This window comes from Bos indicus, chromosome 12, assembly GCF_029378745.1.
Source record: "Bos indicus isolate NIAB-ARS_2022 breed Sahiwal x Tharparkar chromosome 12, NIAB-ARS_B.indTharparkar_mat_pri_1.0, whole genome shotgun sequence".
Lineage (NCBI taxonomy): Eukaryota > Metazoa > Chordata > Mammalia > Artiodactyla > Bovidae > Bos > Bos indicus.
In genome coordinates, this window is record NC_091771.1 from 78,728,562 (window position 1) to 78,745,237 (window position 16,676).

The 16,676-nt window shown below is 45.9% G+C and overlaps 1 protein-coding gene across 16 annotated transcripts in view; it reads right to left on the reverse strand.

Annotated features, from left to right (window-relative positions):
• Positions 1-16,676, reverse strand: part of DOCK9 (dedicator of cytokinesis 9) — a 323,308-nt gene that overhangs the window by 165,244 nt on the left and 141,388 nt on the right. For all 16 annotated transcript variants that reach the window (XM_070800425.1, XM_070800419.1, XM_070800422.1 and 13 more), the window contains exon 3: positions 2,459-2,548. In XM_070800425.1, the coding sequence (XP_070656526.1) occupies positions 2,459-2,548 (90 nt within the window). The remainder of the gene's footprint in view (positions 1-2,458; positions 2,549-16,676) is intronic.

Consider the following 16,676-nt stretch of genomic DNA (forward strand, 5'->3'; position numbering starts at 1 on the left):
TGTCCATTGAGTGGGTTATGCCGTCCAACCATCTCATCTTCTGTCATCCCCTTCTCCTCCTGCCTTCAATCTTTCCCAGCATCAGGGTCTTTTCCAATGAGTCAATTCTTCACATCAGGTGGCCAAAGTATTGGAGCTTCCACCTCCAGCATCAGTCCTTCCAATGAATATTCAGGACTGATTTCCTTTAGGATGGACTGGCTGGATCTCCTTGCAGTCCAAGGGACTCTCAAGATTTCCTCCAGCACCACAATTCTAAGGCATCAATTCTTCCGTGCCCAGCTTTCTTTATGGTCCAACTCTCACATCCATACATGACAGCTAGAAAAACCATAGCTTTGACTATATGGACCTTTGTAGGTAAAGTGATGTCTCTGCATTTTAATATGGTGTATAGGTTTGTCATAGCTTTTTTTCCAAGGAGCAAGCAAAAAAAAAAAAAAATTAGGAACTGCAAAAGATATAGTTAACCAGGTTAAGTAGCCAGAGAGTCACTTGTTTCATAAGCCATTGTTGACTGCCCACATGGCAGGCACAAGCTGAATTCCAACACAGGAACAGAGAACAATCTAGCAACCCCCACGAGACTGGGGCTGCAGAAAATCCAGAAGACAAGGGGTTCGATCAGAAATCAGTACCTGGAGAACTATCTCTAAAGAGGCAGGAATCTGACTGGTTGGTTTCATGACTGACCTTTCGAAGTCTTGAAATTCAATAATATTTTGAGGTTTTATACTGAAAGGTTTTTTTTGTGTGTGTATGTTTTTTTTTTTAAGCCATTAGGTCATCCTCCCATGGACGAGAGGATGGGGAGGAAGTGCTGGGGCACTCCACCCTGGTGGAAGGGGCCCAAGAGGGTGGGGCTGTGCTGGCCCCTGCACACAGGGTGAAGTCGCTATTGCTCCGGCTGCAGCGATGAAAGACTCGATGGAGAGGCATCCTTCAAAAATCCTATTTTTTAAGAAACTGGGAGAGTTGAATTAGTAATTAACAGTTTTATGATATGCCTTAAAACAAGTATCAGCAAACGTTTTCTGCAGAAGGCGAGATAGTGAATGTTTTCGGCTCTCAGGGACACGCTGTCTGTCGCAACCATCGAGCCTGAGCAGTAATGTCAAGAGTCACAGGCATATGTGAGCGAGGGGTGTGGCTGTGCCACAATGTGACTTTCTGTACCAAAACAGGCTGCAGGACGGTTCGCCTGTGTCCTGTTTAAAATAAACATTTGAGATGATGTAAACTGAAGCATATCGGACCGCATTTGTCTTGCATCAGTGTTAGGAACAGAGCGGCAAAGGAGGTAACGCAAGAAGTTATCTTCAGAACGATAAGAGAACATACTTCAGATAATTTAACCACGTTCAGTTTTTTGAAAAATCCCAATGGAGGGCTTCCCTGGTAGCTCAGTGGTGAAGAATCCACCTGCCAATGCAGGAGACACGGGTTCGATCCCTGATCCAGGAAGATCCCACGTGCCTTGGAGCAACCAAGCCCGCATGCCACAACTTCTGAGACTGTGCTCTAGAGCCCGTTCTCTGCAACAGGAGAAGCCACTGAACAAAAAGTGGCCCCCTCTCACTGTAATGGGAGAAAAGCCCTCGAAGCAACGAGGACCCAGCACAGTCCAAAATAAGTAAGCTATTTAAAAATGGCCCACATCAAAAAAAAAAAAAATTCTTTAACAATCCATGGAATCTAAATGTTGTTACTGTAATTGCTCTTCACTTACAATAGCGTCTAACTTCCTTGTAGCAGGCAAATTTATTGATGGCATGGTTAGCTTCTAAACATCAACTAGAAGAATGGGGATAAAAATTCACTATTTTTTTTTAAATGAAGGAGCACTTCAAGAAACAAGGTTAAAACACCTAATTCATTCATCCCATCTAAAGGCACCTGGAAGAAGAAACAAACCCCAAGAAAGAAAAAGAAAGCAATCTCGATGCAGTAATTTCTCTTTCCTCCTTAACAAAAGAGTAATTACCTGTATGATCAAACAAAAGTAATAATAATCATATATTGATAAAGGATAGTTATTATGCTCATTATTACCTGCCACTTCATGAATACTGAAGTAGTCTCGATAAAAAGTTACATGTACAAACATATAAATGAAGTCAACAAACACATAAATGCATGTGCTGAGTTTCCCTTGAAAAGAATATCAATGTCTGCCAGGTGTCCATTTACAAGTTACTCTTTATTTTTAAGCCTATGAAATAAGTTCTGTCAAATTTGTGTTTTGTCATAAATGGACCCCTGTTGACATTTCTGTCCACGTTTCAGACTCGGAAAACTGCACTTTATTCTATCGACTATTTTAACAGCTATGATAAAAATGTAATTATCTCTCTCTGACACTGTCTTGAAAATACCACTGAAATCTTTAAAGGGGGAGGTGGCACTAGAGAAAAATCACTTAGTTAACACGTGAGCTAGTGTAGAAGCAGCACATTACCTCTGTCACAAATAGGCTCTGGGCGTCCTGCAGCGCGTTGTGGGGCACGGTGGAGCGCTGGTACCGGTCCTGTCGTCTCAGGAGGGCCGTCTGTGAAGGAGAGCACCAGGGTGAGCCTTGATGAGTGGAGACCGAAAGGCGCTGGCCTCTCGGGGCAGCGGGCCCTTCCCCTTCCGCCTCAGGTCAGGCGCTGCAGACCCCAGACCCCAGCAGGCTCCTTAAAGTGCAAAAGGTGAAGGCAGTGGCTCCCAAGTTCCTCTGCACCGCAGGGCCCAGGGACCCCCTGCAGGCAGGGAAGAGGCCACTTTCAGAGACCCTCACACTCCCCCGCCCCACGTGCTTGATCTAGAACCACTGTGTTGCCTTTTACTTGCCTTAATTGCCTTTTTAAAATCGTGGTAAGTCAGACACTACATTTACCATTTGAACCATTTTAAGTGTCCAGGTTCAGGGCCATTAAACACATTCACATTGTTGTACAGCCACCTCTTACCTGCCTTTTACACCCATTCTTATTTATTGCCACATCCCCAGTGGGAGACGCAGCAGGTCCTTAATCCATGTTTGTTGACTGAATCTGCAATTTGTGAACACTATCTTACCACCTATAACTTGGAACTGCTCTTATGTCATGAGGCTTAAACGCATACTTTAAAGAATAAAAAGTCTCACTTTAGGCAGCAAATCTACCTAATTAATCTACCCTAATTAATGCTATTTGGAAGGGATTGTAGTGTCAGTATGAGATAACCAGGCCCTGGGTTTCAGAAAGGAATGTTCTAGATTTTTTTTTTTTTTTTTCCTCCTATGGACTGTAATTCTTGGGTTACTATCAACAGATCATAGCTATAAAAACAGCACACGTGAAATCATCGTGTTGACAGAATCCATCTTTGGGCTAATTACTAAGCTGGGATTGCCCAGCCTCTGTCCAGTTGTTTCTCTTCTTTCTAAGGCTGGAGGAAACTTAGGGTAAAATCTGTGGTCCCTCCCCCTTCAGCACAGGGGAAGAACTCCAGGGCATACATTGTTTAACAATTTATTTTTAATTGAAGGACAACTGCTTTACAATATTGTATCAGTTTCTGCTATACAACAACATAAGCCACCACAGGTATACACACGTTCCCTCCCTCTTGAAACTCCCTCCCACCTCCCACCCCATCCCACCCCTCCAGGCTAGTTCCCAGAGTCATAGAGCAAATTCCCACTGCTCTCTGTTTTCCATAGGGTACTGTGTATGCTTCCATGCTGCTCTCTCAATGTGTCCAATGCTCTCCTTCCCGCCATGTCCACAAATCTGTTCTCTGTGTATCTCCATTACGATCCTGCAAATAGGTTCATCAGCACCACTTTTCTAAATTCCATATACACGCTTTAGAATATGATCTTCTTCTCTTTCTAACTTACTTCACTCTATATAACAGGCTCTAGGTTCATCTACCTGATTAAAACTGACTCAAATGTGTTCCTTTTTATGGCTGAGTAATATTCCATTGTATATATGTACCGCAGCTTCTTTATCCATTCATTAGTTGATGGACATCTAGCTTTCTTCCATGTCATAGCTACTGTAAATAGTGCTGCAATGAACACTGGGGTACAAGTGTCTTTTTCAACCATGGTTTTCTCAGGGTATAAAGGGCATACATTTTTTTAATAATCTTATTTCTTGCCTATATTTACCCCCTGTTGTGTCCACTTCACCTGTATTCACTCTTTACTTGCACTGTGTCCATCTTTGAAAACAATCAAATTCAACTTTTAGAATAAGCCTCTTTTAGCAATGGCACCCCACTCCAGTACTCTTGTCTGCAAAATCCCAGGGACGGAGGAGCCTGGTGGGCTGCAGTCCATGGGGTGGCAAAGAGTCAGACAGACTGAGTGACTTCACTTTTCACTTTCATGTATTGGAGAAGGAAATGGCAACCCACTCCAGTGTTCTTGCCTGGAGAATCCCAGGGACGGGGGAGCCTGGTGGGCTGCCGTCTGTGGGGTCGCACAGAGTTGGACACGACTGAAGCGACTTAGCAGCAGCAGCAGGCTAAAGGAAGGGAAGCGAGGAACTCTGTTCTCTACCTAAGTCCTTTACAGGTGAATTGTTGATTCATTCAGCCTCCTCCAGGAGGGCTTTCAACACACTGGCCCTTGGTTTCTTCATGAAAGTCACAAACAGTGACCCTTATTATACACCTGGTTCCACGAAAGGCCACAGAGATGAGTGACAGTAAGCACTGGAGGCATAATCTATTCCAAAAGCTTGAAAGTCACACATTAGAAGAGATTGTCAAAAGTGCTAAGAGTCAGGTATAATAAAGAAATTACATACACTTCAAAGGAGGACATATTCTGTATCCTCACTTACTGTGTTCTTATCTTGATTTATTTGGTTCTCTCAAGATTTTTTAAAAATTAATTATCAGACTTTTAAAATGTTCATGAAATAACTCAGGCCAAGAAATAGGACTTTTAGGGTCATTTCTGGCCCATATACTTCAAAGGAGGACATATTCTGTATCCTCACTTACTGTGTCCTTATCTTGATTTATTTGGTTCTCTCAAGATTTTTTAAAAATTAATTATCAGACTTTTAAAATGTTCATGAAATAACTCAGGCCAAGAAATAGGACTTTTAGGGTCATTTCTGGCCCAATCCCCATCACAACATCAGGAAGAAAGAAAATTTACTATAGAATTTTCCTGGTGGAATTAACAACTCAAGAAACTTTAATTATGTGACACTTTTCCAAATATTTCTTTAAGGTGAGAAATAGGAAATGAACCTTTTTGTGTGTGTGTGTGTGTGTGTGTGGATCAAAGTGACATTATGCTCTCATTCTAAAAAGAAAGCAACTTTAATCATTAAAGACAGACGACCTTTAACAGATAAGAGAGCATTGGGCATAATTAAACCAATCAACCATGTGTTTCTAACCACCCACCATACCAGAAAGGTGTAGGAAAGAAGAACACAAAATCACAGGCTGGAATGAGACGAAAGAGTAGCAGAGTCCAAATCCAACAGGGAGGAGAAGAGAACGCCAAGAAGATGTGCACCGAGGCAAAGATGCTTCAGTTAAACTTCACAGGATGAGTACAAGTTGTGTTTAGTATGGAAAGGAAGAGAAATGTGAAGATAACCCTACCCTTAGAAAGTCAAAGTAACAAAATCAAGTCATAATAGATGAGATTAACTCTGTGTGTGTGTGTGTGTGTGTGTGTGTGTACACACAAAAAAACAAACCCATTTAGTCTTAGAATTAAAAAACACATTCTATGCCAAAGGAAAATGCCTAGAACTCTTTAGGCTTTAAGTACATGACTCTAAAACTGCACCAACCTATAGCTTAGCCAATGGTTTTATAAGGAAAGAATGGGCCAACAGAAAGAACTAGGTTCGTATGACCAGAGCCCTTCTGTCAGTGTCTTTGTTACCATCTAATAGGAAAGACTGGGACCCCCCGGGGGACTCCTGGACTTGGTTCCAATGAGGAGTCACTGTTTGATACCACCGGTTGCCAAGGTCTTTCCACTTGTTGCCTTTGCTTCCAGTCTAGTCTCACCAAGTCACTTGTTTATTGTAACTCCCATGTCAACTCTCCTAATCAGAGAACACACAGCCAATCAATGTATTCTGATCTGCTGATTAATTCTAGTTCTCAGTGAATTGAAGTGAAAGTGGAAGTGAAGTGAAGTGAAGTAAAAGTCGCTCAGTCATGTCGAATCTCAGTCACTCTTTGCGACCCCATGGACTATCTAGTCCACGGAATTCTCCAGGCCAGAATACTGGAGTGGGTAGATGTTCCCTTCTCCAGGGGATCTTCCAACCTAGGGATGGAACCCAGGTCTCCCTCAGTGCAGGCAGATTCTTCAGCAGCTGAGCCACCAGGGAAGCCCACTAGCTGTCAGTGCACAGTATCAAATGGTTTCTGGTTTGTTCTCTCATAGTTAGCTGCTACAAGTCATTTCCACTGAGCCCAAACAACTCTGGTCACACCAGCCCAAACCCAGTCTCCGGGGTTTGAAAGTCGAGATCTGAACCCAGACCTTGGTGACCTTATAAACCACACCTCCCGAGGCACCCTCTGATAGCTCGTCAATCTCTGACTCCATTACCCAAAACCCTTCTGCAGACACATGTCCTTTTTTCCCCTTCCATCCAGACTCTGGGTTCCTTTGAGGGCAGAAGATGTATCTTTCTATCTGCTAAGTACTCAATAAATGTTTCAAGAAATGAATGGATAAAACAGTCAATGGAGATAGAAATAGGAGCCTACCAATAATCATCCATTACTTGCAGCTTTCCTCCCTATTATTTCAAAAAGTCCTCTGGTCCATTATGGGAATTGACAAGGGAAGACTGTCGCATAAGTAACTGAATGCTCTATTTTAATTTCTCCATATATTTTATGTATTAAAAGTCACATTCAGGTAATAGTCTATTGGATGTCAAATCAATTCACATTAAATTTCTGTAGTTTCATTTATCTGACTTACAACAGACTCCAAATCAATATCTGATTTCTACTCAATGAAGACTAAAATTCATCTCAAAAATGAGCTTAGTTCTCTTTTTCATTGCTGTGGTATTCTTTTCCACTCATTAAAATCATATTCCTGCTAAAAAACAGGTCTGTAGCCACTTTATATAAATCAACACCAAGGTGGACATTTAAAGAGCGTTAGTACCATTCCTTTGTTTGGAAATAAATCATTGCCACTCTACTAAAAAGTCAATGTAGAAGGGGTGCGTGTGTGCTAAGTTGCTTAGGTCATGTCTGACTCTTCTGTGACTCCATGGACTGTAGCCCACCAGGCTCCTCTGTCCATGGGATTCTCCAGGCAAGAATACCAGAGTGGGTTGCCGTTTCCTCCTTCAAGGGATCTTCCCCACCCAGGGATCGAACTCATGTCTCTCGCATTGGCAAGGGTGGTTCTTTATCACTACACCACCTGGAAAGCCTCAGGTGGCCCCTTTTTCTACTGAAAAAGGTACAAGTCTTTTTTGTGCAAGGGGTAGGGAGAAAAAAAATTACACACTATGAAGTGTGATAAAATCTGAAAATTGAACCTAAACATAGCATTTCAGACAACCTTTGGGATATAAATCTAATAGCACAAAATACAGTTTAAAAATAAAAGTCTTCTTCCAGCTACTATAATAGATTAAATCATTTCCAGTCAATACTGTTACTTAGGTTAAATCTGGGCAGTGCTTGACTCACAGAAATCCTTAATCACCTTGGCCAAGCATGGACATGAGTCTTATGAGACCTTTCACAAAATTTTAAGATTAATTAAAAAGGAAACTTACTAGGACTGCAAGAGGAGGAGGAAAAGGTGAAGTTCTCTTCCAAAGGGCTTACATAACGATGCATGAACACCTGAGAGCCTTTATTGGCTTTATTGGATTTTTTTAAAGCTGTATTTTCTTAAGTCTTTATTGAAACCTTTACAATACTGCTTTTTATGTTTCAGTTTTGGGGCCACAAGAAATGTGGGTTCCTTAGCTCCTTGACCAGGGATCGAACTCGCACTGCCTGTGTTGGAGGGCGAAGCCTTAACCTCTGGACCAACAGGGAAGTCCCTGAACTTTTTTTTTAATGGAGTGAAATGATAAAATGCAGAGGTACCTCCGGACCCCAATAGGAAGATTACATTTTATGACTATAGCCACGTCTAGTTTGGAAGGCCAAATTTCAAATAGAGACTTTTTTATTTTATAAACTTTTTTATCTTGGCTGACATGATTCCCTCCAAAAACAGGGGTCACTTGAATAGCTATGAGCCACATATGGAAAGTGGGATGCTTAGCCCAAGGAATCAGGGCCTCTGAAGGGTACCATGTTTCCACACCTGGGCCCCAGCCCAGGCTTCCTGGCATCTTCTGCTCCTCTTCTTCACCACTCACTGCTCTTCCCTGATGGCCTGCCACGGCCCTGTTTCTTTAGCTTCAACTTGGAATCCCTCTTACTAATGAATTTCCCGCCCCCAACCTGGCCAGGGCTCCGTCTTTCCTGCACCAGTGTGGTCTAACACGCCACGCTGACCCCACTGAAGCCGGGATACCAAGGCGCTCATGTTTCAAACCGCAAGCAATGTGAGGCGCATAATTTAATTAAACTTCCTACGGAAGAATTTGAGAAGTGATCTTGGAAAGAGGTTGGACTTGAGGGCCAGGAAACCTGAGTTCTCATCTGAGCTCTGCCTCTAATTAGCTGTATGGTCTTGGAGGACAGTTTTAACCTTCCACATCCAAGGTTTTCTAGGATCTCCAGGTTTCCTCTGTGGTTTAAAAACTCCACAGTTCCATGGAATTCTGTCTCTCTCTCCACAAATGATGTATTATCTGAGCACTACGAATTGCTCTTTGAGAAACTAAAAACTTAAAAGATGTCCACAAACAAGATGAATACCTTTTTTGATTTTCAGTCATATTATCCCACTTATTTTCTTAAAGGAATAGTTTTAATGTGTTTTTATGAAAGGAATTGGATTATAAGGAGGGGAGATTCACTGTGTTGACTTAAATACAGGCTGTTAGTATTAACAAAGATGTTCTTTTGTATCATCATTTCTTTATTTTTCTAATCCTCTCAATTCGTAGGGCATCTGATTTTTTTATTAATCATTTTATAATGGGCATTAAACAACCCTCTTCATTCCTTGTGGGAAGTAGGCATATCTCTTGGGTGTTTAAAATATCATTATTTTATAGGACTTCAATTAAGACACTGAAACAAAAGGCCCACCCTCCCCCTGGGACACAGGAACAATGAGCTGGAGACAAGATCCCAGAGAAGTGGGTGGCCTGGAACTCGACCCAGCTGTGCAGATCCACAAAGACTCTCCCCATCTCTTGGTTCAAAGGAGCACAGGGCTGGGAGTCTCCGCCCTGAGGGAGAAAAACAAACACCACTGGCAGCCCAGGAGGGAGTGTGGGGCTCAGAGCCGGCTCCTCAGGTGTCCTGAGCAGAACAGCCTTAAAGGAAGGCAGGGCCCTAGTGCACCAGATGAGACAGAGTTAGAAGAGGTGCAGAGGATCCTCCCTGGCAACCGGTTAGCAGGTATGGCTGCAGAGCAGAGAGACAGAAGGGAATACCTAGGCTCCCACTGTCTTTAAGATGGATCTTGGGGCCTGGAGATGGCCTAAAGTCAGAGAGGAGAGGGCCCCAGGCCCACTCTGACCACCTGCTAGACAGTCCAGCCCACCAGGCCTCCACCAGGCCTCCAGATCTGTCAGCTCCAACCCACCGCCAGGCTAAGATGTGGACTGTCTTAGCAGGCAACCTCTCCTGTCTGTAATCCCAGATGAAGGAACTGTGTGTCTGTGTGTGTGAGATCAGTCACTAAGTCATGTTCAGTTGACTCTTTGCGACCCCGTGGACTGTAGCCCACCAGGCCCCTCTGTCCGTGGGATTCTCCAGGCAAGAATACTGGAGTGGGTTGCCATTTCCTCCTCCAGGGGATCTTTCCGACCCAGGGACTGAACTCGTGTCTTTTACACCTCCCGCGTTGCCAGGCAGGTTCTTTACCACTAGCCACCTGGGAAGCACCTGTACTTGCGTTGATTATTAAGTTTGTTTCCATTTTCTTAGCAGAGCTAGCCCTTCAAATGCATTTGCCGGAGAAGGAGTACTCTGGTCTACCAGGAGGAGCAGGGCACCCTTGGAGTGGGGGTGGGAGGGGCCAGGGCTCTGTGAAAGGAGGCAAGTGGGCGTGTGAGAAACGGAAGCCCAGGAGGGCTGAGTTCCCAGGCGGGCGTCGCTGGGGCCCAGCCCCTCTCCCTCGCTAAAGAGTTAAGCCCTGGGTAGAATTTCTATTGTGGTCAGCTGGGCCAAATACATTTTCAACTATCCCCTGCTAGAGAGACAGCGCCCAACACCCACTTCCTTTCGTCTCTGGGTCCCTGCGAATCTGCCGGAAATGCCCCCTTGAATGCGTCTGTCAGTGCAGTAAAACGTTGCGAATCCAGCGCGGTGTTAGACCTCCCTTTGGACGAGGCTGGGGACTTCGCTGCCACTTACTGGGCACAGCAGTAATGGAAGCTTTCCAGATATCTGGCAGAGGCATTTGTTTCAGAGCAGATGACTCGCTTTTGAGAAGATTCAATCCCAAGCTACGCTGGAAACTGAAATTTACCCAGGGCGTTCCCCACATCTCACTGCGGAGATCATAGCTTGGCCGCAGACCCACAGTGTTCCATGAAGATCAGACAAGTCCATTTCCAGGGAGGCAGTTTCCTGAGGATTTTCAGTGTTTAATTCACTAATAATCAAGGAAACAAACAAAGCATTGGGACCAGACAAGAGTCGGGAGAAAGATTCCCATTTAGGTTTCTAAAGGGATTTAAACAAACAAACAAAAAAGACAAACTCCCAGGACTTCCCTGGAGGTCCAGTGTTAGACTCCACCTTCCAGGCCAAGGGATGCGGGTTCAATCCCTGGTCGGGGAACTAAGATCCCACATGCCTCACGGCCAAAAAACCGAAACAAAAAACAGAAGCAATATTGTAACAGATCCAATAAAGGCTTTTAAAATGGCCCACATCAAAAACAAACAAACAACAACAAAACGCCCAAGAAATGAATTAAAACATCGCAAGGACAAGCCTGATGTGGACAGAGAAGTGGACATCTCTCTGCCTCTGACAGCTCCTCTTTACCAGCCCCTGCACGGTCCCCTAGCTTCTATCTTTTAACGGTCTCGGTTCCCTCACAGTGTCACCTTGTGGCTTCAAGGACTTTCCTTGCTGTCCGTTGCCATGACAACACACGATTTAGGGCGCTCTTGTGTGACCCTCAGTGTGCACCCTCCCCGACGAGTAGGCCCACCTTCCCTCCGCCACCCCTCTGCACAGATGTCAGTCATCTTTCTAAAACTCTCATCCATAGAGTCAATGTCTCAGCTTAAATTCTTTCAGTGACCCCCTCAATGCCATCAGATTAAACTCCAGACTGCTCAGCATGACCTAAGGCCTTTGGTGACCAGTGGTACTGACTTTCCTGGACTCTCCTCCTGCCCTTCTTCCACCCTCCAGCACACAAGCTACTTCTCACTCCCTAAGGAACTGGCCCCCTCTGCCTGGCTGGTGGAGCGGCTCACTCCCACCTCCCGCAGCACACAGCAAGCGATTCTGCTAAAACGACTCAAAAAACCTTGCTGTATCGCCTACCAGACTCAAGAACCGCAGACTGTGCTAGTCATCTTCGCTTCTCCAACACCTTTAGTAACATAAATGTCTGGGTGAATGCGTCATTGGGACTTTTAAATGGAGGCTGTCTTGTTTAGTTGTAAGATCACTTGAGGTGGACTCCCCTGGTGGTACAGTGGATAAGAATCTGCACGGGTTCAATCGCTGGTCTGGGAAGATCTCACGTGCCCGGAGCAACGAAGCCTGCGTGCCGCAAGTGCTGAGCCTGTGCTCCTAGAGCTGTGACTCCTGAAGCCCGTGCTCTGCAACAGGAGTAGCCCCCGCTTGCCACAATTAGAGAAAGACTGTGCACGGCAACGATGACCCCGCACAGCCAAAAATAAATAATTTTTTTAAAAAAAGAAAGATCACTTGAGGCTCCAAATGAGACACTGTCTTAGCAACTGGTGAGACATCAAGTAGCTCTGTCAATGCATAATGTCCTGTTTCCTAAAGTGACATATATGTACATTTATAAATGTCAGCAGACCTTTGAGAGTCATAAAAATTTCATTCTGCTACCTTGCAACCCACCCCCCCCCCCAGATTATATATGACATAACAGCTTATTCAAGTGCAGTAAATTCTAACTAAGTTAAATGTTCATAATACTTAGTGACTGGACTCATCAATTAAGTTCAGTTTTTAGAGAGATGGGGGTTGGTATTAAACAAAGAGGCTCATTTTTAATCACTTCCTAAGTATCACTGCACAGGTGAGGATGGAGAGAGAGAGAGGGTGCCCAGAAGACCAGGAGCAGCCAGGGAACGAGTGGCAGGGCCAGCTTCCCCATGAGTAAGGGCTCAGCCTGCTCTCCACATCGTATGACTTTGCAACTAAAAACTGCCACCCTCAAAAACAAAACGATGCTACTAGAGGAGAGGAAGCACGCTCTGATAGGCACCCTGGTCACTCAACCCGCTCTGTGCCGCCTAGAGGACACTGGTCAGGGGTGCAGACAGCTTCCGTGAACGGTGCTGCCTCTGTGGATTCTCATACATCTAATGAGAACCCAGATTTTAGGGCAAATGTACCCGCTGAATAACAGGTTAAGAAAAGTGAATTTTAGGATGGTTTCTTGCTTACCAAAATACCCAGATTACTAACAGACAGACTGGGGCTAAAATCTAGAACCAGATGACTGTATCTCAGGTCTTACCCCTACCTTGGTGCCTAGGGAAGTGAAATGTGAAAGTGGAAGTTGCTCAGTTGTGTCCGACTGGAATTCTCCAGGCCAGAATACTGCAGTGGGTAGCTGTTCCCTTCTCCAGGGGATCTTCCCAACCTAGGGATCAAGCCAGGTCTTCCACATTGCAGGGAGATTCTTTACCAGCTGAGCCACAAGGGAAGCCCACCCTGGTGCCTAGAGCACCTAGCATTCCATTCAGTAACAAAGCCTTGAGGAAGGAGTGGGCAAGAATAAGTTCTTTTATTTTCTAGTTGTCTGTGTCTTCTTTAGAATGCAATTTTAGTTGTTAAAAAGACCCTACCTTTGGTCTTCCCTGGTGGCTCAGACAGTAAAGCGTCTGTCTCTAACGTGGGAGACCTGGGTTCGAGCCCTGGGTTGGGAAGATCCCCTGGAGAAGGAAATGGCAATCCACTCCAGTACTATTGCCTGGAAAATTCCATGGACAGAGGAGCCTGGTAGCCTACAGTCTATGGGGTCGCAAAGAGTCGGACACGGCTGAACGACTTCACTTTCACTTTGTGGGAACGCCTGTATAGTGAATAGTGAATATGTTGTTGTCTAGTCGCTCAGTCAAGTCTGAGTCTTTGAGATCCCATGGACTGTAGCTTGCCAGGCTTCTCTGTGAATGGAGATTCTCCAGGCCAGAATACTGCAGTGGGTAGCCGTTCCCTTCTCCAGGGGATCTTCCAACCCAGGGATCAAACCCATGTTTCCTTCATTGGCAGGTGGACTCTATACCACTGAGCCACCAGGGAAGCCCAAATAGTTAATATGTGTCAAGTTAAAACATGTCCACTGTTTATATAATTCCAATATCCCAATAAGGTTCCTTTCAGGGCTTGCCTTAGGAAGGCACACTCCTCCGTTCACATGTAAGGTCTCACTCCTGCGTGAAGGGGAACCTCACACAGACCCCTCTGTGAGCACCGTCATCACGGTAGTCCTGTCGGGGCAGCACTTCCACAGCTGGCAGGCCAGGCAGAGTCCATCTCAATCACAGTGGAGCGGAGGTTACGCTTTCCAGATAAAATGCTGAGCAGACGGGGAAGTCCTGACTGGAGGTCTCCTGCCATCAGGGGACTTCGTGGAGCTCCCTGAACTCGTCCTCAGGGGCCTCGGGCCCACCCTCCAGGTGCTGCTGATACGAGGCCGCTCAGGCCCCAGCAGGACACTCAGCAGGACCTGGGCTCGGCCAGGCAGAGGGGCGGACACAGCAGGACCTGTTCAGGTTGCAGGAACCACAGAGTGTGCCTCTTGTTGTTTAGTCAATAAGTTGTGTCCGACTCTTTGTGACCCCAGGGACTGTAGCCCGAGAGGCTTCTCTGTCCACAGGATTCTCCAGGCATGAATACTGGAGTGGGTTGCCATGCCCTCCTCCAGGGGATCTTCCTGACCCAGGGTTCAAACTTATGTCTCCTGCATTGGTAAGTGGATTCTTTACCACTGAGCCAGCAGGGAAGCCCCAAGCGTGTGTCCAGTAATATGTTAAATGGCATCTGATAATTCTGAGGCCCAAACCTCAGTTTGCATTTTCTTCAAGGACTTGGGGGTTTTGTTGTTGCATGCAGACACATTTCCCCCTCTTCTGTCTCCCTCATCCACCACCTTGAGCTAGGCTTTTACGACCTCAAAGGCAGCTGGTGTTGAGATTCCAAATCCATCCATTTATTCAAGACATATTAAGTGCCTACCATGGATAAAAACACTGTCATAGGAACATCGCAAATGCAAAGGTGAATTTAAAAAAAAAACACCACTATGATTTATAATAAAAACCCAGTGACTATAGTTTGCCACTCTCGTGGAGATTTTATTTTCTATTTGGGGAGAGAATAATAAGGTCTTATACTTACAAATAACTATAATAAAGAATGACTTCCAATGAATGGTAGACAGACAGTACAAATAGCCCTCCACCTGCTTGCACTGTCCAAAGATTGCATCTTGCTTCAAATCTTCCCGTATCAATGCCTGTTCGTTGTGTTTAATAACCTAAGACATGTACGTTAATCACACAGATAGAAGTATCCTTCTGCTCTTCATTGGTTACTCGATGGTCTGTGCTTAACCAGTTCCACTCACTGTGGAAGTGTCATCATTCTCTCAGACCTATTTAAAATGTCAGCTAAAAAAACCCCATTATTTTTAATAAGCGAAGATTTGAGAAAGAAAGAGAGAGAGAATGAGAGGGAGAGAAGGGAGGGAGGGAGGGAAAGGGAAAGCTGCTCTGTCATGTCTGACTCTTTGCAACCCCATGGACTATACAGTCCATGGAATTCTTAGGCCAGAATACAGGAGTGGGTAGCCTTTCCCTTCTCCAGGGGAATCTTCCTAACCCAGGGATTGAACCCAGGGCTCCCGCATTGCAAGCAGATTCTTTACCAGCTGAGCCACAAGGGAAGCCCAAGAATACTGGTGTGGGTAGCCATTCCCTTCTCTAGGGGATTTTCCCGGCCCAGGAAACAAACCGGGGTCTCCTGCAGTGCAGGGGGATTCTTTACCAGCTGAGCCACCAGGGAAGAGGGAAGGAGGAAGGAAAGAAACTGTGGCCTGATATGGGGAAGACACTGCTTCGGTAATGGACTTCCAGATCCATCCAATACCTTTCATTCCACCTGAGAAAATCAAATCTTAGACTCACTTATGCAGGTGATATTGTGAGTGTGTGTGTGTTTTATTTCATCTAGTTATTTATGTAGGTAATCTCAACTCCCTGCTCAATAACAAGTTTTCCTAAGCACCACATAGTGTTTCTAACAAAAATCATGCCATACATTGCCTGTGTGGTGGGGGGAAAAAAAAAGCTACTGCTTCACCAAGCTGTCTTGAGGAAAAATGAAGATGTCTGAAGTGCTAGGTAAACACAGAGATCAACCTGATAGATGTTTTCTCTAAAGGTTTCTGCAGGAGGTGCCGCAGCTCCCGGGGCTGCCCAGCTGCTGGGGCAGCCTCACCCCACCTTCTGCGTAAATGCCGAAGCTCCCTAACAGAAAGCAGAACACACATCATCACGCCCCCGAGAGCTGCCCACGGGAGCGCGGCACTGGCCCCGCTCCACTGTGGGATGGGCCTTCTCTGCCAGGACAGAGCACAGGACCCAGAGGGGTGCCAGGGGGGCAGTGAGGAGGGCTGGAGCACCCACCTGGGTGCCACGTCAGTTGGACTGCGCTGGGTACAGCCAGAAGGCCCAGAAGCAGGTGGAGGGCCTGGCAGAGGGCAAGGGCTCCACCAGGGTGCAAGGGTTGGAGGGAGGCCTGCTGGGAGGTGGGGGAGAGCTTGGGTGAAGAGCGCATCAGGCAGAGGGAACAGCCTGAGAAGAGGCCCTGGGGCAGGAGGCTCCCAGAGGAGCCCCAGGGAGGCCAGCGGGGCTGCAGTATAGAGTGGGCCGGAGGCAGTGATGATAACACAGTAAGCCACAGTAAGACTTCACTGAGGGCCTTTGAACACAGGCGTGAGGTGATCAGACCTGCCAATCGCTTACTTTTCAAAAGATCACCCTGGCTATGCTGTTAGGACAGACGGGAAGAGGGCAAGGACAGGACCTGGAAGACTTGATTGGATTAACCAAGGTAAGAAAGGATGAGGGCTGCGGCCACGGTGACAGCAGTAGGGGGCTGACCTGCTGCCACACCCTCCCCATCCCCTGCCCTTTCGAACCCTCCCCCGGGCTGTTCTTCACCAGGCCAGCATGACATTCCCTCCCTTAGCCCAATCCGCCTCTCAATTTCTCTAATACCCAATCCTCTGCTCCCGAGTAGAGATAGAACTCTCTCTCCTTCCTAAACTCTTCCTGTAAAGACCCTTCATTCCATCCCCACAGATTCCTCTGAAGAGC